Source organism: Aulostomus chinensis, chromosome 19 (assembly GCF_037954235.1).
Source record: "Aulostomus chinensis isolate RoL2024-O1b breed Wild chromosome 19, RoL_Achi_v1.0, whole genome shotgun sequence".
Lineage (NCBI taxonomy): Eukaryota > Metazoa > Chordata > Actinopteri > Syngnathiformes > Aulostomidae > Aulostomus > Aulostomus chinensis.
In genome coordinates this window covers 19,995,805-20,019,402 of record NC_141338.1, presented here as the reverse complement: position 1 = coordinate 20,019,402, position 23,598 = coordinate 19,995,805, and the positions used below count along the sequence as shown (strand labels likewise).

The following is a 23,598-nucleotide window of genomic DNA, read 5'->3' as shown; positions in this document are numbered from 1 at the left end:
GACCCTAATATCACTGAGCTAATGTTAATACGACCCTAATATCACTGAGCTAATGTTAATACGACCCTAATATCACTGAGCTAATGTTAATATGACCCTAATATCACTGAGCTAATGTTAATATGACCCTAATATCACTGAGCTAATGTTAATATGATCCTAATATCACTGAGCTAATGTTAATATGATCCTAATATCACTGAGCTAATGTTAATATGACCCTAATATCACTGAGCTAATGTTAATATGACCCTAATATCACTGAGCTAATGTTAATATGACCCTAATATCACCGAGCTAATGTTAATATGACCCTAATATCACTGAGCTAATGTTAATATGACCCTAATATCACCGAGCTAATGTTAATATGACCCTAATATCACTGAGCTAATGTTAATATGACCCTAATATCACTGAGCTAATGTTAATATGACCCTAATATCACTGAGCTAATGTTAATATGACCCTAATATCACTGAGCTAATGTTAATATGACCCTAATATCACTGAGCTAATGTTAATATGACCCTAATATCACTGAGCTAATGTTAATATGACCCTAATATCACTGAGCTAATGTTAATATGACCCTAATATCACTGAGCTAATGTTAATATGACCCTAATATCACTGAGCTAATGTTAATATGACCCTAATATCACTGAGCTAATGTTAATATGACCCTAATATCACCCTGCATCTGAAAAATGTTTTCATCGCGTTAAGCTAAGATGACACTGAAAACTGTTTGTGACTGTGCCACAACTGGAGTTGTGCTGAAGGTCCACAAAATCCACTCATGCTTTACTGTTGGCGTGCAACACAGAACATTGTACTGCTTTCATTCATTCACATGTTGTGTCTTTTGTCTGAGAGGGGGAGGAGAGGTAGAGCTCAACGTTATCAGCGTGGCAGCGATAGAGGCCATCACAGGACCCTGCATGGCTGAGAGGTTTAGTGGACAGAGATAATAGATGGGCCCAGAACTGAGCCCTGCGGGACACAATATCTGATTGTGAACTGTATAATATCAAGCATAATACTGCCAGTTATAACACTGAAATTTTCGCTATCTCTCATTCACCATTTAAGAATGTACACTGTTCATTTACACCCCATAATTCCCTCGACTGCATCATTTAAACCTTTGTCAAAACCTGCCATTTTCAGGGTGTAGTTTGCTACTAGCAAGCTAGGTAAGTGGTGATTGTTTTTCATGGCAAGGTGGACACTTAGTTTATCTGAAGTGTTGTTGCAGTAAACTAGACTGGGTCAGGTGTAGCCCTTATACTTTCTTTTTGCAAGATACTGTCGCTTCTTGGAAACTCCTTGAGTTCTGTTGGAAACAATTTGAATGCCTTTAAGTGGACAATTAATCTATGATAATATTACGTTTTGCCTTTACTTCAAGTTTTGACTACACATAACCAGTGTGAGAGATTGTTATTTTCAAATATATCATGTTTTAACAAAACAAAGACAAAAAGTGTTGTGAATTTCCCCACAATAGCCAACAACGATGGCATTTATTTACAAGGTTTTGTAAATCCTTTAGAACAGAATCTTATACCGTTTACATACAAATAGGTGCAATCATCAATTCAGTTCAGTCATAGTGAGGTTGAAAACACTGTTTGTCCCGAGAGGCTCCAGGCTCTGGTGAGATGAGAAGCAACACTCAAACTGTTCAAGTGCAAGTCTTCAATCTCACAAGAGGGCAATTTGTTCAACACACACCGAGCATGTGCTGACGAAGAATCACAGAGTACAGACTCACTTCAACTTTTAGACAGTCTTTGTTGCCGGGCAGATTAACATTCGCCGACCGTTAATGTTTCCTTCCTTTTAAGGTTATAGGAACATCAAATCTGCTGTCATACGCAAAGAGGAAATAGACGTCGAACTCTTGTCAACGTGCACACCTGCAAGACATGAAAATTCAGAGGAACAAGAACAGAGAAAACTCATCGCCTCAGTGCAGAAGCAGGAAGTCTGATACGAGACCATTTTCACACATACGACCGCCTCAAACTAAAGGTCACATGACCACAGAGTTCAAACATAAAAGCAACACGGATTTCAATCATGGTTCAAACGTAAGAAAACAAAATGCGGCCTTAAAATTTTCCATTACAATCGCAGAAAAAAAAAAGGTTTGTACTTTACATTTCCAAACAAAGTAACCATCTTCATTCTGGACAAGAGTCAATGCTGATCACACTGATCTGCTCGCCTGCGCACCGCCTGGCCCCCACCTGACATTCAGTCATCGTCATGGAAACCCTTCCAATACCTGCGGTGACACATAGGGGCGAAGAGTCTGGAGGGCATTCTAACACGTTCTGGCAGACACATTCCCCCCCTGGTAGCAGAATAGAAACAAAGAGTGATTACTTACATGATTGTGCCATATTAAACTTTATTATGAAACAATTAAAGTAGACTGAGATCTTATTTCAGTTCAGCTTTTTTAAACCTTTGGAAATGAAAACTAGTTTGCACTTCTTCCTGGTTCAGATTTGACCTGCCACTCTCAGCCGTATTAGTCCAGCGCAGCTTTCTCTGTGTAACAAACCAGACATCCTTGAAAAGGGATCAGACTCACCCTGACAGATGGTCCCTGGTTTGCAGCCCTCACACGTGGATGCCTCCTGTGGCCACCTGCACTCAGTGTCATTAGCCAACAAGAAGCTCCGACCCAAGCACCGCAGTGCTCCTAGCTCACAAACTCCAAGTACACGAGGCGGGCTTGAGCCAACTTTGGCACACAGGTCCAGAGAAGTTCTACAACATTTGGGAAATACGTTATCTTTATGATTTTGTAATTTTACGACTTTGAGTGGAGATTTCCTTCTGGAAAGGTGTTTGAAAGCATTCTTAAAAATCATACTTACGAGCAGTGGAAAGGCATTTTGCACACACACTCGGTTTTCCCAATGTTTTCCCACAGTTTACACTTCAGGCCAGATGAAGGAGAGGGAGCTGTAGGGGCTAAAGTGGAAAACAAGGACTTTATTGTAAATAATGTACACACAGGATGACATGGTTTGGAATAAATGTTTTGACTGAAGCAATGTAAGCTAGGAGAGCTGAAAAATGCCCTTGAGTTGAGGCACCATGTGAAAGCTGTGGTAAGTCACTTCTGCCTCTAGGGGGCGAATTGCCATGAAAGAAAAAATTCACACAGAGCCAGGGTGCATCAATACCACGCACAAAGACAGTGGTCGTTCTGGTTAACGTGTCACTGACGTGGATAACTCAAGTTGGATAGTTGCTGCTTTGAGCTGCACACAAAGGTTTGCCACAAACTCCTGGTAAAATTCACTAACAAGGGCTTCGCTTTGCTGTCTGTTGCTGCCTGGTGGCACACGGCGTCTACAAGACACCTAAATATGATTAAAGAAGCTACATGTATGGAAGTCCTCCTCCATGCTCTTAGTAGGCTATCAACTCTCAGTGTTTGTATTTTACAGTCACAGCACACGTGAGTCTAGATGGAGAGCTCTATACATGAGAATACCCACCCTTGTTACATTGGGCACCCGCAGGAGAAGGAGACCACTGCAGACTTGGACTGCAAATGATGTCCGACACGCCACTGTCCAGTGTTGACCCCGGAGGACACGACAAGGACACTCTGTCTCCAATCTGATACACCTCTTTTATGGGCGAAGTCACAACTTCACGGTTGAGCAGCGGGGTCTCGCACGTGGAACCTGGTAGAGGGCGAGAGGAACTCTGGCAGCGCTGCAAATGGGGTCTGATTCAAATGTGGCACAAAATAACTTGGGCTGACTTTTAGCAACAACGTTTACTCCATGAAGTCGGGCTGTTGATGAGACAAAAATTCCTGATTATAATGACTCCAGAGAGGTGGACTGTATATTCTTTTTATTGGCTTCATTTTTCATGTCATGAGACAGCAGCGTGTCCTGAGTGTGTTGTTGAGGGGAGAGGAAACGAGCTTTTGGTGGTGAAGAGGACGTGAGGTGCTAACGTTTGCCCGAGGGTGGAGAGTGTAGCAGTGCTAGCTACTTAGCTACATCTCACAGTAGAAATGAGATGAATTCTGGCGCGGGGTTGGGGGCATTAAACTAGGAACATTTTCAATTTAACTTTGAACATTTAGGGTTTTTTCTACAATTCATGTTACATTGCAAGTCATTAGTAACATTTTCTTTCAATTTGGGAAAACAAATTTCACCTCAGTACTTTTGGGAGATGTCCTGCTGATACACTAAAATCAAGACCAAAGTCTGTTGGTTCTTGAAAGTAGCACATACTTTTACAAACCATTGCTCCTGTCCTCCACGTTTGATTTTCGGTGCATTCGGCCACGGCGTTCCCACTGAGGTGATGACCAGCTATGCAAGAAAACTCCACTGTGTTTCCAACCAAGTAAAAGTCCCTGGGATTCTGGAAAACACACACCATCGATAGCTGATAGCTGGAAAACACTGCAGGTGAGACATTAGTTATTACAAAAAAATACCCCCGCTGTAGTCAAAGAGTCAGCCATGGATGCTTTTTGTACAGACACACAGGGAAAATGTGGTCGTTAAACAAGCATGCGTGTTGCTATGATTGTGTAACTTTTTCTGTCACTTTTCTGTCAAAGAAGCTCACCAGAATGAAGCCGTTTCTGAGCTTTGGAGGCGGCCCGCATGTCTTTGGTGGCGTCACAGAGAGACCGAAGCATTGAGGCTCCATCATCCTACACAAACACATCCGAGTGAGAGTGTGTGTGTGTGTGTGTGTGTGTGTGTGTGTGTGTGTGTGTGTGTGTGTGTCCTTACATTAAATACTGCATATCTGAGTCCTCGCATGGCTTCTGCTCCACTTGCAGTCCAGGGCAGTGCTGACCACCTCCGCTGGGGGTTGGGTTGTTGCAGTGACGTGACCTTGACCTTTGACCTCCAGCACAGGATCCCCAGGAGGACCAGCAGCTCCAGCTGCCATGGATCACTCCTGAAAGGAAAGAACAAAAGCTTCTCTTCATGGTCTCCATGCCACTGAGGAAAAACTTGTATCTCCGTACATCCTCACACAACAACAAGTCCAGCTAAATTTACTGTTTACCATCACAAAATAGAAAAGAAGGACATTTCTCTCAGTTATTTTGGACTGTACCGTGTATCATGTAATATGCATGTATTTGTGGAGCAAACTTCCATCACCTTTCCATGTTGATTTTGTCCTCCTGATAACTAATCATTTCAAATACTTTGGTGTTGCTAATTAACAGCATGTTTTAATGGACGTATGAAGATGACACGTTAGCATTCACAAAATGTTGATATTTTGTAATAAGACTGACGGTTGCAGTAGAACATGACACATTTTGAGTGCCACTTTTTAACTGAACCTTGGATAAATCCCAGTATCCTCCGGTTCTTCTTTGGTTACCTGGTTGCTCTCCAATCGCAGCTCCCATCTCACAGGCTTTCCCTGAGGTTCCAAAGCGGCAGACGCACTGACACTCAGAGCCTCTCAGCAGCGGCTGGCCATTGTTGTGGCAGGGCCGGCAGTGGCAGGGGTGCTCCTCGGCCAGGTATTCTTCACTGGCTCTTTTCAGGTGGAGCTTTTTCAGTCCTGCACACTGGACCTCCTTGACCAGCTCGAACAGAGGACGAAGCTTGGATACGAGTTTGCAGTTATTTATAGATACAGAGGTTTTTAATGATTAGATAAATATTATATCACATATTTGCTGTATATACATACAGAGAGCTGTTAATGACAGCAACATGATGGGGGACATTCTGTCTTTAAACTGGTGAATGCTGAACATTTCCAACTTTTCCCAGAAATGAGGGAAATCAAACATGGTTTTGTTGGCCAAAAAATTGTCCTCAAATCTCCCTCTCTCTGTGTGTCTCTCTCTCTCTCTCTGTCTCTATCTCTCTGTCCGTCTCTCTCTCTGTGTCTCTGTCTGTCTCTCTCTGTCCGTCTCTCTCTCTGTGTCTCTGTCTGTCTCTCTCTCCATCTCTATCTCTCTGTCCGTCTCTCTCTCTGTGTCTCTGTCTTTCTCTCTCTGTCTGTCTGTCGCTCTCTCCGTCTCTATCTCTCTGTCCGTCTCTCTCTCTGTCTCTCCCTCTGTGTCTGTGTCAGATTGGGAGAACTTTGGATTCTACATCACTTTTTGGGTTTTTGCAAGAGCCCTTGATCTATGGTTCCATCTTGGATCTCACACGAGTAAAGTCTTTTCCTGCTCTCACAGAAGTTCTCTGCAAGGCTGAGGTTCTCACCCTGAAAGACTTTCTCAAGTTAGCGGGTCCTTTGTTTCAAAATACTAATCCAGTGGCAAAATATTTAGGAGTAAGGTCAACCCGGGTGGTATCGCATCTTCTTGCAAAATGGAAGAGTTTGTTTAACGAAGATGCAATGAAGTTATTATTGGATGTTTCCTCAGGTTTGATTGTACCGAATGATTCCGAGCCAGTTCCTAATTTTGCTGTGTCTGCAGATGTTGATGACTCCTCAAGCATTTTACTTAAGTCTGAGCTTGTAGTTTTTCTTGGTCCCAACCTTGCCTCTGGGAAGGCGTCATACGGACTGTGTTCCATGGTGCTGAACAAAAACCAAGCTTGATAAAAGAGTTGCTACACCTCGGCGTGCAGTTTTACAAATAGCAGAGCAGGTCGAACCACAACGGAGAGTTTTTCACAAGTCTCCATTACCTAAGAAATGTGGGGATTTGCAGTGGAGGATCCTGCATGGGGCAGTGGCGGTTGATTCTTTTACTTCAGTTTTGAACCCTGGTGTGAGTCATCAGTGTCCTTTTTGCAATGTGAGAGAAACCGTTTTTCATGCTTTCGTGCAACGTTTGAGGCTGACGCCTCTGTTTTCTCTGTTGGAAAGTTTATTTGGGTGTTTTAATGAATGCTTTTCGATGGATTCCTTTATTTTTGGTTTTAAATGTTGCCAGAAACACAGGTTTAAATGTCAACCCCTGAGTTTCTTGCCTGGACAAACCAAAATGGCCACATATGGGAGCAGGAGAAACAAAGCAGAATTTGACTCAGGGTACAACATTTCAGTGTTTTTTTGTGACTTTAGTGAAATCACGAATTTTAATTGATTTTCGTTTTCATAGTGAAATGAAGGATCGTGGGTCCCTTGAGAACAAATGGCGTTATGAGGAAGCTTCATGCTTTCTCAGGGAAGAAAGAAGTTCAACAGCCAGTTAGAAGAAGAGCGGCCTGAGGCCTGTTAGCTCTGATATGTGCTTATTTTCTTTCATCATTTTTAAACATTTTAAATTTCTCATTCTTTTAATTATTTGTCTTTTGTAAAGACTTGTTGAATAGCTTGTATTCTTGTTATTAGTTGTGATAAAAGATGCTAAGAAATCAAATCAAATCTCTCTCTGTCTCAGAAGACGCTGTCACGTCTGAAATCCCGACATGCTAATATGCTACAGTATGTGAGACTTCTTCGACTGTCCAAAATGTTGGTTTTTGTTTAGCAGAACAGCTGTGAATGAAATGCATTCTATTCCTGGAAAAATGTCAGAGGAAGCAAGCACTCAAGGGACACTTTGTCCGTCCTACCTTCTGCTCTATGACGTTAGGGAAGTCTTTGACGGAAGAGGCCCAGTTGTCATAGGCCTCTCCGTTTTTTTCTGGCTTTTCCAGATCTAGATTTCTCAGAACATCAGCGAAGGATGGATCTCCTCCCAACATCTTGACTTCAATAGGCATCGTGTGTACCCCGCTTGCTGCAAATAAAAAGTCACAACTTGATAAAATGAAATTGGACAAAGCTAATCTTATTTGTGCTAAAACTAAATATTAAACCTGCACTCACCGTGGTTTGATGCTAAAGACTTTGTCAGTTTTTCACAGACGGTTTTGACTTTTTTCCGGAATAAACGGCGTTTAACTTTTCTCCAACACCTCTGGTACTCGATCTCTGTTGTGCCTTTGCACAGGGACAAGAAAGAACCACTCATTTGAGTTAAACAGGCTCAGAATGGCTAATCATGGCTTGGTCGTGGAAAGACATCGAATCATACACCGAAGCTTAAACTTACATATTCCTGTCCCCCTTCCCAGATGGCACGGCTCCCTGATTCCTACGTTAACTCACATTTCGTCCACAACGCTCTCTTTTAGACAATAATGAAACGTTTCTGGAGATTCACTGATTTCATTTCTTTCTGAAAGGAGCAGTCTGTGCCTGCGTAGCCAGCAGGTGATAAATCAGCTAACAAGACAAGAAATGGTGGGCACCTGTGGCTCGGACATGCAGCAGTTGTTGTTACCGTACAAGAAGAGTTACCATTTGTCCACTTACATGTTGACGATCTCCGGCTACGACACTGCATTCTTGTGTTGTCTACTTGGAGACAGTTAACGCTCATAACGCCCCTCAAAAAACAATGTTGACTAAAGGTGCCATAGAGAGGTTGAACGAGGTATTCATTCTTGTTCTGTGGTGTGATATGTAACCCCACAAAAAATGCTTGGGTCTGTGATGGCTCAGAAGCTTCCTAATGGCTCTCTGACATGGCAATGTTACCATGTTGGGTTTAGAATGCCTCGTTTGTCCCTATTGGCCTCGTTTCTGACCTCATCTGGCAACCTCATTATTTATGCAAGTGCATGAGTTGACGCGATCGGTTGCCGTTGTTTATCTGGCTACAGCTCTCTCCATGGGTCAGAGAGGCAGACACTTTAACTACGTTTAAGTCCAGGCTTAAGACCTTCCTCTATGACAGAGCCTTCAGTTAGGACTGGTTCAGGTAGCTCTGAACCATTGATAGCTATGCTGCTACAGGCTTAGACTGCTGGGGGACACATCAGGTTACATTGAGCCCTTCCCTCCTCTCCTCTCCTCTCCCCCTCTCTCCTCCTCTCCTCCCTGCACATTTTTACTTGTTGCACTTTGTAGTTTGGCCTTGGTGTCTCGCAGTCTCTCTGTGTTTCCACAGATCCACCAGAGCCCCAACCGCCGCCTGCATCGCCCCCCCCCCCCCTTATTCCCTACTGTTACACCGGCCTGCGCTCCCCTTCCATGAACAAGTCTGCCATCCAGTCCCCCATCAAGCTGGCTTGCTCTCCCTGCCTCCCCTACCAGAAGATTCCTTCTTCAGCTGTTATTAACATTTCCATGTTTCCTTCATTCTGCATTGTAAACTGTTTTCTTGTCTGTAACAACATCTACTGCACGTCTGTCCGTCCTGGGTGAGGGATCCCTCCTCTGTTGCTCACCCTGAGGTTTCTCAGATTTTTCCCTGTTAAAAGGGTTTTCTATGGAGTTTTTCCTCAGTCGATGTGAGGGTCTAAGGGCAGAGGATGTTGTTATGATGCCATGTGAAGCCCTTTGAGACAAACTGTTTGTGAAAACGGGCTATACAAATAAAATTGCCTTGCCTTGCCTTGCCTTACTACTTGGTGATTGGCCGCCCTCACTGTCACTGAAAAGAAAGCACTCCCACTTTCTCGGCTAACTGTCGCCGGTGCTAAGTGTGACCGCTACTGTCAATTGACAACATTCCATTCTTCCTGTGGATTCCTTCCCCCTCAAGCCAGGCCAGGCCAGCTAGCGACAGACAGCGCAGATAAAACAAAGGTCTCAATTCTATCGAGGCCATTCATTCAATCAGTCTGCTCAGTCAGTGCTGCTGCTGCTGTCTCCAGTTTGTGTCACGCGAGCGAGCGACACGAGAGAGCTGCACTCACTTGGCTCGCTCGCATAATCGCCCCCTCCCGAAATATGTCAAAGGGGCGTGTGTGTGTGTGTGTGTGTGTGTGTGGGGGGGGGGGGGGGGGGGGCACTGACTGAACTGTGACGTAACACTTCAGCCAAAATCCCATAGGTCCATTTTCCCGCGGCGATTCACAAAAGGGGAGATACTTCAAACAGAGGTTTTGACACTGCCTCACACTTCGTGTGTCTTCCCCACAACTGGGGGACGTTGAATAAACACCAAAAACACAAAAACAATGATTTTCATTCTAGGTGACCTTTAAGTAATCGTTGAACTACTAACACATAGAAATTCCATTTAAAGAGGTGTAAATAAGTTTTTGTTTTCCAACCTTGAACACAAATTACTCAGAAAGGAAGCTAATTATTTGATGAATTCATGAATTAATTAATTTATTCTTTTTTCTAATGTGATAAACCAGTCCTGTAACATCTGCAAGTACCATTGGGATTCAAGTTAAATAAATTACTTAAGAATGATTCACCAACTTCTAAAAGTTAAAAAAAAATAAAATGTGTTATTAACTGTTCAGCCGAATGAATGAAGTAAATTTTACCTTCATTTCTGGATACTTAGCATCATATTCATAGCGACTATATAACCACCAAACGCTCTTACTGGAGGACTGAAGCGCCTGGCGATCTAACTGCAACAAGCCTTGGAATTCGCCTCCGAGCGAGCCCTCGGAGAGGTAGTGTGTGCCGTATGTCTGCAGCAGCTGGCGGTAGACCATGTAGTCGTATGTGAATGGCAACGAGGACAAAGCCTTCCAGAAACCTTCAGCCAGGGTCAGAAACTGGGGGGCAGAGTTTTGGAACTGGGCCAGCTCCACTTTATTCCTCATGACTATGAGTCTGCGGTTCTGTGTGATAGACAACAAAAATGTTATGACCTGCAAAAAAGATGGGCAGGAATCTTGATAGTGAAGCAGATCAGGCGTCCTGATGCATGGTTGCCTTTGTCTCGGTGAGCTCTTTGTGGAACGTGCGGCGGTCGTGTCCAAATAAGGCGTTGGATGTGATGTGCTGCATGTAGGACCAAGAGCTGTCATAAGACTCATCCGTCTCTTCATTGTCGACTGTCACCTGCAACACAAAGCAAAGCAGCAACAATAAACTACAATAAATAAAACAAACTGGTTTTTTTTTCAGTCTTTATTTTCATCCATTTCATTTCCATTTTCTTCTGCTTATCCTGTTCCACGCATCCTGGTTGTATCATAACAGAAGCGGTGGCAGGTGTTTTCTCACCATTTTAGGTGGCGGATTGTCAGTTTGATTTTACAGCGTGCTACTTTCAGCTATCAAGGTCAAAGCTGCTTCCTCTGTCTCAAGACAATAATGGTGGTTCAGGGGGTTTGACATACAAGTTCCAACAACCAACCCGACCTCAAAGCCAAAGTTCCGTGTTTGACGAACCCCCACAACCTCCTCCGTGCAAACACACTGAAAGGCAGCAAACAATAAGAAAGGACCTGGAAAAGCGGCGGCCTGTGTGGGATCAAACTAAACCCTGAAAAAACACAAGGCTACAAAAAAACCCATAGCTGCAAGCCAACCCCAGTGTAAGCATTATAAACAACAGCAAAATGACTAAAACCACCATCGGTGAAGAAGCAACATTCTACAGTGCAAAACTTAGAAAAAACATAAATATCTTGGAACAAGAGGCAAAAAATGCCTTAGACTTCTCATTTCTTATCTGAAGAAACAGTGCAAAACTTAGAAAAAACATAAATATCTTGGAATAAGAGGCAAAAAATGCCTTAGACTTCTCATTTCTTCTTATCTGAAGAAACAGGCCTCCTCATGTGCCAGGTGAAGGTGGGCAAGCTCATCATGAGTTCATGTAAAGGAACAGCAGGCATCCCCTGAAGCCATCGCAGGTGAAGCTGGCGTGGGAGGAGGTGGCGGTCAGTGTTTCCATGTTTTCGGGCATCAATAAAACCGATGGATGCGACTGAACAACTTTGACCAAAGACCATCTTCTTCTTGGTCTATGCTGCAAACCTGCCACAATAGCAATGTGCCATGGTTGTGCCTGACCACACCTCCTTGACGTACTCAAGCACCTGCTGGCAAAGATGGAGTTCATTTGCTTGTTAAAAGGCGAGGGTGCCTGGCATGAACATGTCATTTCACCAGCGTGTGCCACGCCGAACTTGGGGACTGAAGTCTACCTTTGATAAACCCCTCCACTCTTTGGAAACCCTGTTCTCTCCTGGATCACAAATTCTTACAACTGCTTCAACACTGTGACATCTCACCTTATTTCAGTGACCATCAAGCAACAGCAGTGAGCACAGAAACAACAGACAAGCCCAGCCCCAGTCCCCCAAACACCCCCATGACTTAGGAATTAAACCTGCTCCAGTATTACATGCACAAGAGCTAGAACAGTACCTGTCCAGTTGTACTCACCTCAAAGTTGTACCTGAGGATGCTCTGTGGCAGTCTGTAGTAAACTTTATGGTCACCGCTGAACACTTTCCTGCACTGACCTCCAAAGCTCAGAGTGTTGATCACACCTGCTCTCAGTTTCCCGGTCAACACATCATACCTGCAATGAATAAATGATAATAATAATTCTCAAAACATGCAAATTTGATGGATATGCAAGTCAAGTCAAGTCAGTTTTATTTGTAGGCACCAAATCACAACAAAGTTCTCTCTTTGACTCTTGACTAGTAGAGCAGGTCCAGCACCACTCCTTCAATGAACCTCCACCCAACAATTCTCCATCAGCAGCACATCCTGCAACAGCAGCCACCAAAACCTTCCTGTTAACAGGCAGGAACGTGGAGCAGATCCAGGATCAGTGGGGACGGAGGTCTGCTTTGAGGGGGGAAAGAGAGCAGGACAGAGACAAAGACAGATAATGGAGGAAGACAGATATTCAGAAGGAAAGAGAGGGCCAGAGATAAAGAGAGAGAGAAAGGAGACAGTCGAAGGACAGACGGGGACATGTAGATTCTGGAAGGAGAAAGATGAGAAGAGAAAAAAAGAGGGACGGAGGACACAGCACACAGGAACAACAACTAGCTACCAAAAATAACAACATCTACTTACTTAAGCAATCAATATGTCTAAAAATATAATACAAACACAAAGCTGATGTAAATGCTAGTGCAGGATTGAGAATACTAATATGAATACTACTAGAACTAATACTGGCTGATACTGTCAGGTATGAAGGAGCCTGACTGTTGAGGACTTTCTATGTTAGAAGGAGAATTTTTAATTCTATTCTGAATCTGACAGGGAGCCATGCAGAGAAGCAGTCCAGGAGAGACCTGGTCTCTTCTACCAGTTCTAGTCAACACGCGGGCAGCAGCGTTCTGGACCAGCAGGAGAGTCTTTAGGGACTCATTAGTCCAGCCTGGTAGGAGGGAGTTGCAGTAATCCAGCCTGGAAGTGACAAAAGCAGGGACTAGTTTTTCTGGATCTTCTTGAGACAGGATGTGTCTGATCTTAGCGATGCTACGTAGATGGAAGAAAGAAGCACTGGAGATTTGTTTCATGTGGGAGTTAAAGGACTGATCCTGATCAAAGAGAACTCCTAGGTTCCTCATGGTAGTGCTGGGACCAGGGTGATGTCATCCAGGGTTCCTGTCTCATTAGACAGGGTGTTTCTAAGGTGTTCTGGGCCCAGCACAAGAACTTCAGTTTCATCAGAGTCTAATAAAGGAAATTGTGGGTCCTCCATGTCTGTGTAGGTTCTCATTCATCCAGGTCATCGTAGATCGAAGCGAAGTAAAATCTGGTCAACTGGACGTAAGTTTATCTTAAGATAAACTTACGTCCAGTTGACCAGATTTTACTTTGCTTCGATCTGTGGGTCCTCCATGTTTTCATCTCCTTCAGACAGGCCTCCAGTTCAGTCAGCTGATTTATTTCATGAGGATCATTGATGAGTACAGCTGTGTGTCGTCAGCATAGCAGTGAACATTAATGGAGAGTTTCCCTATTAGGTCACTGGTAACTTTGACTAGTCCTGTTTCTGTGCTAGGATGAACCTGAAACCTGACTGGAAATCCTCTAATAGGCTGTTGCTATGGAGACGTCACAGAGCTGTTTAGCAGCTGCTTTCTCCAGAAATATGGAGAGGAAAGGAAGATTTGATGTTGGTCTGTAGTTGGTAGAACTTCTGGATCCAGGGTTGCTTTTTTGAAGAGGGGTTTAATTCCTGCTACTTTAAAGGACTGTGGGACGGAACCAGATAACAGCGCCACATTGATCGTATCTCAGAGATTAATTAACATAATAATACATGCAGCGTCACACTCAGAGGTGGTCTGAGCCATGTGTGGCCACATTCATACCCCCTTGTGTGGGGCGACATGGGACTGCAGACAAGTGTACACATACATTTGTGCACCAATGTCATCATTTGATGAATACACATTATTACATTTTGAAAATCTCATATATTATTGACAGAGAGTCATTGTTGAATAAATAAATAAACCCAGTGTTTTCATTTCTTCTTCTTCCCCTTTTTTAATGTTGTGGTTTTATGTCATCATTGTCCTGCTACAATAAAAATCATCTGTCCGGGTAAAGTGGAACCTCTGTTCCAGAGGAAGAAAGTGACATCATAGACCCAGCCTCTTGGAGTTGAGGCTGGGGCAACTCACCCTCTGCCCGTGAAGTCGGAGTTTGGAGGTGTTTTGTCCATGTCGCACACATACTGGCTACTGCCTTCATCACAGCCTCGCTCATCCAGGCCATCTTCACAGTCCTGATCTCCATTGCATACCAGAGACTGGCTGATGCACTGACCTGTCAGGATTTGAATGAAAACTTTTCACTCAGTACATTCATCAAGGGCTGCACGGTGGTGCAGTGGTCAGCACTGTGGCCTCACAGCAAGAAGGTTCCAGGTTCCAGTCCCGGCTCCATCACAGGATCTTTCTGTGTGGAGTCTGCATGTTCTCCCTGTTCCTGTGTGGGTTCTCTCTGGTACTCCAGCTTCCTCCCACAGTCCAAAGACATCAAGAGGGGACGAGGCTGATTGATACTCTACATTGACCGTAGGTGTGACTTTGAGTGTGAATGGTTGTCTGTCTCTATGCTGCTGCGGAGAAGTGGAGCGCAGGAGCAATTTGTCAGAGCCACTGACCATTGCATGATATCAGTGATAGATTTCTGGATACCACTGATGTATCCTGCCAGTGACCTAGAACAGTCTTCAGGATCAAGGATCCACAAAGCAATAATCCGGATCACCTCCAAAATGTAACCAGTTGTTCCTTTAACATTAAATAATTCATCCAAATCATCCATTAGCTTTTGAGCTACAACAGACACACACCAGGGATCTCCATTCTTGATAAAGATCCATCCATCCATCCATCCCTCCATCCATTCAGCCTATCCTAGCTGACACTGGGTGAGAGGCGGGGCTCACCCTTGACGGGTCACCGGTCCGTCACAAAGCCATCAGGACCAATTAGGGGTTCAGTATCTTGCTCAAGAACACTTGGACATGGTCACTGGGGGAAGAGAGGATCGGTTACATCTTGGTCATATAGTTGTGCTTTCTAAATATCAGTGTGTCACACCAACACACGAGGGACACCCTGGTATCTCCCTGAGTCACGGAGGGATTTAAACTCATTTCAGTGCGAACCCATTAGTTTCTAAACCAAATTCACTTGGTTTTTGATGACTGTCTACAACAGGAGGGTCAGCTTAGGGATGCTGGGCTTCTGTATTGGTCTCACCAGCACCAGGGTTTGCAGCAGGATAAGGGTTCAATTTGCGACCATGGGTTTTGCATTTACAACAATATATTCAGATTCTAAACACTGACTATGAGCATAAACACTTTACAACACTTGTTAAGTCTGCTTGGGTGTGTGATCAAAGTATGTCAGGGTTTATGAAAAGTTCCCCCGCATTTTTGTGGTTGTGCACTTAAAAACGTACCAGACATGCATCGGAACCTTTCTCCACAGCCTTCTTCCAGGGGACATCCTTTCTGTGGGACACAAGGCTGAATTTGTGTGGCTTCACCTGAACATGGCACACCCCCAAACTGGGCGTAAACCTCCACATGTCGAATTCGCCCCTGAGAACCAAGCAATACAATGGATTAAAAACTTGAAATCATGAAATGATGAGTAGACATGCATCTCTCTACATCTCTGAGGGCTCCATTTTAGACTTTTCATCTTTCAGAAATTTTGCATTTTGTTCTAGCTGGAGGCAGATTGTCTCATAGAAATGCGAAGTCTTCAGTAGTGAGCAATTTTAATCCTTAGTCAACTTCAGAGCTCTGAGGCAAACAACTACTGGAGTCCCGAAGAGCGGAGGCTATCCTGTTAGCTATGCTAACCAGCTCCTGTTGAAGGTGCTCCACAAACACATGGTTTACAGTGTCTTCTGTGCTGAAAGTGCTGCTCATACGCCATAGAAACATACCATTGACGATACAAGATCCTTGGAATACAGTTTTTCTGCTCTTAGCAAACTCTCTGGTTAGCATTTGAGATAGCTCACATTAGCTTGTTTGGAGAGCAATTGCATCTAGCTAGTGTGAAGCATTTCGGGGACTGTGTCTGTGGGTCGTAAAGACACCACCACCTCGTTGTGAGGGCTCCGAGTTGAATTTCACGGGACCTCTTTGGCACGACCAGCTTCCTCCAGGAAAATCATTTATTCCATGCATTTTGTGCAACAGTGTTGTAAACTCAGAGTAAGGAACCACTGCGAATTTATTTTGAGATTGTTGAAAAAACTGCTTACTACACCTCCAATAAGATAATTCCATTTTACTATTGCCAATATGTGTGCTCTGACCTTAGTCCTGGTGCAGCCGTCACACTCAGACCAGTCTCCATAAGACCCCCACCTGCAGTTTACTGGCTGATAACCACTGACACAAATAGATAAGAGAACTGATTAAAACTATGTATGTTAATAACTAGATATTTAATCAGCCCTCTAATGGCTTACAGTAAATACATGTCAAGAATGCGAACCACAGTTCTTTGCCATCATCATCATCATCATCATCATCATCATCATCATCACCAGCTCATCATTACTCAAAAAGTCTATCCAGAAATCATCTGGTGACCCCTTCATGACCCAACCCCTGCTTCTGGAGCATAAAGAAGACGTGGTCATCCAAGTTGCTGAGGAGTGAAGGCAGCCTGCAGTTAGGGTTAGGAAACTGGGCCTGAGCCCTTCCCCGAAACAGGAATAAAGATGCACTGTCCATCCAACCTCCGTACCGACCATCCCACCGGTCCCACTCATTGGGACGGTTATGACGGTGACGCCTACCTCGACGCACCTCCGACCACCCATCCATTATCAAGGATAAAGATTTTATACTTTTTAAATTTTTGGTTTTGTGATTTTTTTGTGTGTGTATTTTAGTTATTTTTTATGTTTTTTTTGGTCTATTTTTTTAAAGTTCAAATAAAAAAAAATAAACAACGAACTAAAAACACTTCCCCAAAAGGCGAAAGGAAAAAACCACAAACAAAGACAAGGAAAAAAAAAAAAAAAAAGAGTCCTAAAAAAAAGACGAACTGCTCCTTTAAATGTAAAAAAAACCCCAAACCTTTACAATTCCTATTGTTATTAAAGAACTAAGGAAGGGTGTGCAAAATAAAACAAACGACGTTTTGATCAAACACGATCTTTATCACCGACAAAGCATGAAGGCTTGCAGAGTCGCGCAAAACACGTGTTGTCTCTTCCAGAGCCAAACGCAAAACGAGGCCTGTGCTTGAACTCCAACTCAGTTTTGAAACTTGAAGCTGTTTTCTTTTCCCAAATTAACGGAGTTTAAGTTCCACCCTATCTCAGTTAACCCCCGAACTGCCAAATCAAACTGAATTATATAAATGTATCATCACTTGTAGCGTTCAAAATAAATGAACCCCTAAGACACCAAGCGAAATGGGAAATACGTGAATGTTTTACAAGTTTTAATGATCAATAAGTGTTTAAAGGTACTTTTCCATATTTTTAATGTTTGAATGTTTTTAATCAGAAATGACATTTATATTTTAATGACAAATATTTTAACCCTTCAAGGTCCCATATAAAATGAACATATAAACTCTGTATTTATATTTGTTCTTATTATTTATCCCTTATCAAACCCTATAAACAAACTTTTTTAAACCTTTTGTACCCCTAAAAACAAATCATTTTAAACCCCTTATGTGCCAATAAAAAATTCTATAAATAAAATATGAATGAATAAATAAAATATAAATCTTTTAAATATTTTTAAATATTTTAAATTACTGCGACTATCACTGTATTCTACTTAATTTTTACTTTTTAACCACTTATGTACTCCCTGTAAACAAATCTTTTTAACCCTTTATGTGCCAATGAATGTTGTAAAATTACTGTACCTACGAATTTATTCCACTCAATTTGTACTTTCAACCCCCAATACACATCATTTATAATCTTTTATGGGGGATCCTAGGGTTAGGATTAGGGTTAGGGTTAGGTTACGTATGTCCACCTACCACACTGGAGACAGGAAGACAAGCAACAACACCGAAGACAAGAGAGCTTCCTTCCAAATAAGCTGTGAATAAAAAAATTGCAACCGTTCATGTTTATTCATGCTGTAACCTCATGAATTAATTTGAAAAGCAGAAGTCCACGGATGTCAATAAAATCCCGTGCATCACAAATACCACATACTTGAAGGGAATTTTATTTTGGCATGTAGCAATTACTGACACAGGAAGTTCTGATTCTTTAAAAAAAAAAAAGGCAACATCAGAACAGTTCTCTTCCATCTTTACTAGAACAGTGAATTTGATCGGGGGTTTACCTTCATGGTTTGCTCCTCAGAGTTCAGCATTCTCATCCACTCCTGTGTTCTAACCCTCAGAATCATTTAATAGGCAGGAGGGGAGAGGGATGACTCAACAAAACTCCAAGTTCAGGAATTTCCCCACTTGGGAAAGACGTCAATACCGATGTCAAAAATTCTCGGACAGATTGTTCTTTTCCTCACCTCCCAAATCCAGTCAAATATAAATGGTTGTTTTCTGGGATGTGAGCGAGTCCCGCAGGACTCCGGACGAGGGTGATCATGTCTGCTGCTGTTATCAGAGTGAGCTGGACAGCGAGCGGTTGTGTAATATTTGTTTATCTTCAATAGAGTCATCAGGTCATCAGAAGCTGAGTGTGTGGGATTTGGACAAAGGTCAGGTTGTCCTACTTTGGGCCCTTTTAACTACTGATATGTATCTTTAAAAAAAAAAAAAAACCTACAAATTCTTCTAATTTTGATAACATGTATCATTTCAGACCAAATGTAAAAGATAGCCGGGAACATAGTATCTGCTTAATGTGGTTATTTCTACCCACTGGCCTTTCATTTTTGCAAATATTAACATAACTCCAGAGATAAAGCAAGGATTGTCAATCAAGAGTCGACAAGCTGGAGCCTCAAATGTGTGAATCTTTATTAATTGGACAGTCGTGCAGAAGATAAAGCTGCCAACGTTCCGGTTGTTAAGAACTTATTCATGTGGATCATTTTACTCCTGGAAGCATGTTTTTCATCAAGCAGTCTGTCAGTGTTTGTTTCTGTCAGTCAGCTTACAGCAGCTGCTGCTGAAGATGCTCCAAGTGATGTATTTTTATGAACAAAAGTGTTGAATAGCTCTATAACCTGGCCGTGATCAGCCAGCCCCCTCAGTGCAGGCTAATAAACCGATCATCATCTGGTCTCTGGAGCAAACGGAATCCTCAAGTCATCACGGTAACAGCATGAAGCAACATGCTTAACCAGAAAACAACCATGACCGGATCTCGCTTTTGGTGCAGTAATCCACTTCTTCAGTATATGGATTCATCTGGTTTGTTTTTTACATCTGTGCACGAGCAAAATCCATCAATAGCTGGAGTTGAAACACCAGAAGAACGTAGACAGAAGCAGAATGAGCAGAGCAGCTGAAGCTAAGGATTCTGGTGCTAACAGAATACACAGCGAACCACAACGCGCTCTGAACACAGAGGTGAAAGACTGCCTTCCATCTCTGTCTGCTGACAGAGCAGAGATGAAGTTTGGGTAAATGTTGGGAGTGAAAAACTACACTGGAACTTGATCAGGCACAACAGTGGCGTGACACGTTAGTCGCAGCACAATGTGTCCGTTAGAATTTGCTGAGGGTGCTAAGAAAACTGTTACCAGTTGAATTGCCAGGAATATTCAGATAAGCCACGTGCAGTTAATACTTGAGACAACTTGCTCCCTGCGTGCCATCTTTTCCATGGATTGTCTTCCATTAACTCTTTAAATTCAAGACTTAAGATATGGATTGCATTTGTTTACCATCCATCCATCCATTCTCTACCTCTTAATGGTCGCCTGGGGGGGTGGGGGGGTGGAGCCTCTCCCAGCAGCTTTCAGGTGAGAGGCAGGGTTCACCCTGGACAGGTCACCAGTCCATCCCAGGGCCAACACACAGAGACAGACAACCATTCACACTCACAGTCACACCTACAGTCAATTTAGAGTATCAATCAGCCTCGTCCCCTCTTGATGTCTTTGGACTGTGGAGGAAGCTGGAGTACCAGAGAGAACCCACACAGGAACAGGGAGAACATGCAGACTCCACACAGAAAGATCCTGTGATGGAGCCAGGACTGGAACCTGCAACCTTCTTGCTGTGAGGAGACAGTGCTGACCACTGCACCACCGTGCCGACCAATAAAAAAAATAATTTAATGAAAATGTACACAAATGCATGGTGCTGCCTCTGAGCAGATATCCAACTATCCCACACTCACAGAGTAGAGAATCCAGATTTGTAGATGTGTGGATGTTACAAGAAAAACAAACTCTTTTTTTTAAGACCTGAGTGAACAGCCAAAGAAAACAAAAATGTGGAGAGCAGCTTACAAAAGGAGCAGGGTAGGAGCGAAGCGCTCCAAGACTTGAGCCCTCCTCCACTGAGTCCAGATCAGGGAGATCCCCCGGAGAAGCCTCCGCAGCCACGACCTTTGAGGGGAGTGCAATGGGTCGTTACCAGCGTTATGATGAAAATGATTCACAGGATTATTTTGTAAAAGGAGGAGGGAAAAAAGGCTGAACTTTCCACTCCCAAGTCAACTTTTCTTAATTTGTTTTGTAGGCAACGTCTGGCAGCTCGGACAGAAGAGAAAAGTATCAACTGGAGAGGCAAATCGCAGGACTACAAGAGAAACTTGAAAAAGAAAGAAAAAGAAGGAACAATACAAAAAAGGTTGCCAAGGTGATTGTCATTATTAATATCAAGTCATCAGTTTACAAGTTAAGGCACCAGGTGCCTTTTGGGACATGTCTCAGGAGACCTTTCAGGCCCCGTTTACACGATGCAAAAACCGCGATGTTTCCATGCGTCTTGGCCTTTCGTTCTTTCGTTTACACAAAAACGAGGCTTCAAGTCACCGAAAACGATTGTTTCTGAAAACTCCTGCCGAAGTGGAGATTTTGAAAAACTCCATTTTCACGTCCGCATGTAAACGGACACTTAGGGCTCAGAACGTCACGCGGCATCGCGGAGGTAACGGGAAGTAACTCGTGTCATTCGTTGTTGTTTTTTTTTCTAGGATTCTGATTGGCTAGCGTGACTTTACGCTTCTCGTTACACTGCCGCCTATAGGTCTGGCATGCTCATAGCAGCTCTTAACAGCATATTTATGCAGGTTCGTGTAAATGAAGATATTTTGAAAACGGTCTGGTGTCAACGATGTTATTTTTGAAAACGTGGAGGGGGAAAACATCCGTTTTGTAAATACCGGGCTCTGTTTAAACATGGCCTAAAAGTATTTGACCAAATTAGGCTTGGCTCTTCAGCCTGGACACACACACACACACACACACACACACACACCACATTATGTTACATTTGAGCAATTCACTTTGCAATGTTTAACAGATATTATGTTGTAGTTGTTTTTACTTTTGGTCAATAAAACTCAGTTCAACAAACACCAAGAAATGCAATGCTAGCAGAAAGTCCTACCCTGTGACTTTGAGAAGAAACAAGAGCAACTATTCATGTAAAGCTGCATTTGTCCCCTCAGCCCCGTCGCCTCTTCAAGTCCTGTTATCCCAGCCTCAACTCCCTCACACCTACATTTTTTACATGTGAGTTTTAAAAAATAATGCGATGTTTCTTGACTGCTGTCTTAAATGTTGAGAGCTGTCATTACATCATTGCTTTCTCATCTCTTCACGCTCTCAGGTACATTTCAGGCTTTAGGATAGCAAAAAGGTGAGCTCTGTCCATGTAGTTCTGTCAGGCATGGTAGTCAAGCGCTATTGGCTTCCCGTCCATCAATCAAACTGATCAATCAGCTGATCACAGCTGCTCAGCATCAGCTGATCAAATCCCTTCCTTCTGATTGGCCCCTCTCAACTAAAATGTCACCCGGCCTCAACTCCCGCTCTGCTAGCTTCTGGCTGCTGCTCTGCCTGCTGTCATCGCTGCTATCTGCTGCCACCTACTGCAATCTGCTGCTGCTGCTATCTGCTGCTGCTATCTACTGCAGCCTGCTGCTGCTATCTGCTGCTGCTATCAACTGCAGCCTGCTGCTGCTATCTGCTGCTGTCTGCTGCTGCTGCTATCTGCTGCTATCTGCTGCTGCTATCTACCGCAGCCTGCTGCTGCTGCTATCTACTGCAGCCTGCTGCTGCTGCTGCTGCTATCTACTGCAGCTTGCTGCTGCTATCTGCTGCTGCTATCTACTGCAGCCTGCTGCTGCTATCTGCTGCTGCTATCTACTGCAGCCTGCTGCTGCTGCTGCTATCTACTGCAGCCTGCTGCTGCTATCTGCTGCTGCTATCTACTGCAGCCTGCTGCTGCTGCTGCTATCTACTGCAGCCTGCTGCTGCTATCTACTGCAGCCTGCTGCTGCTATCTGCTGCTATCTACTGCAGCCTGCTGCTATCTACTGCAGCCTGCTGCTGCTGCTGCTATCTGCTGCTGCTATCTACTGCAGCCTGCTGCTGCTATCTGCTGCTATCTACTGCAGCCTGCTGCTATCTACTGCAGCCTGCTGCTGCTATCTGCTGCTGCTATCTGCTGCTGCTATCTACTGCAGCCTGCTGCTGCTATCTGCTGCTGCTATCTACTGCAGCCTGCTGCTGCTGCTGCTATCTACTGCAGCCTGCTGCTGCTATCTGCTGCTGCTATCTACTGCAGCCTGCTGCTGCTGCTGCTATCTACTGCAGCCTGCTGCTGCTATCTACTGCAGCCTGCTGCTGCTATCTGCTGCTATCTACTGCAGCCTGCTGCTATCTACTGCAGCCTGCTGCTGCTGCTGCTATCTACTGCAGCCTGCTGCTGCTGCTGCTATCTACTGCAGCCTGCTGCTGCTATCTACTGCAGCCTGCTGCTGCTGCTGCTATCTACTGCAGCCTGCTGCTGCTATCTACTGCAGCCTGCTGCTGCTGCTGCTATCTGCTATCTGCTGCTGCTGCTATTTGCTGTACAGTTGCTTCGCAACTTGCTACCCTCCACCTCCCCAGCTCCACCTTGTCGTGTATACATGGCATAGTTCGTTCAATGTCATGTGGCTGCTCTGTTCACGGGGGTATGTTTGCTCTTCCATTCTTAAACTGGGAGAACCTTCCCTCATGCTGCTGGTCCCCTGTTTCATGGTGCTCATGAAAAATTATCAGGGGACTCCTCTGAACAGAGCCATACCGCCTATTTGTACTATAATAAACAAATCAAGCTCATTATCATCTCTTGTGTTTCTTGACGTGAATGGGCCTGACAGAAATAATATAAAAAAAATATTGCTTCGTAAGAAATAGATTTCGTCGTCATATTCAGAGAGCTTCCATAGTGCACATAAGAAGAATAACAGTGATCACATCTTGACATAACGACC

At 43.8% G+C, this 23,598-nt stretch overlaps 1 protein-coding gene across 1 annotated transcript; it reads right to left on the bottom strand.

Moving 5' to 3' along the window:
- Positions 1 to 1,475: 1,475 nt before the first annotated feature.
- LOC147244322 (complement component C7-like) lies at positions 1,476 to 18,769 on the bottom strand. The gene is made up of 18 exons (XM_086187597.1): positions 18,536 to 18,769; positions 18,222 to 18,283; positions 16,522 to 16,597; positions 15,649 to 15,790; positions 14,355 to 14,499; positions 12,139 to 12,277; positions 10,675 to 10,803; positions 10,337 to 10,580; positions 7,813 to 7,926; positions 7,557 to 7,723; positions 5,410 to 5,638; positions 4,800 to 4,971; positions 4,630 to 4,717; positions 4,287 to 4,419; positions 3,528 to 3,719; positions 2,898 to 2,994; positions 2,609 to 2,787; positions 1,476 to 2,365 (listed from the first exon to the last, which is right to left on the bottom strand). The coding sequence occupies exons 1-18, from the start codon at positions 18,599 to 18,601 to the stop codon at positions 2,193 to 2,195; spliced, it is 2,547 nt and encodes an 848-aa protein (XP_086043723.1). The 5' UTR covers positions 18,602 to 18,769; the 3' UTR covers positions 1,476 to 2,192.
- Positions 18,770 to 23,598: the final 4,829 nt, after the last annotated feature.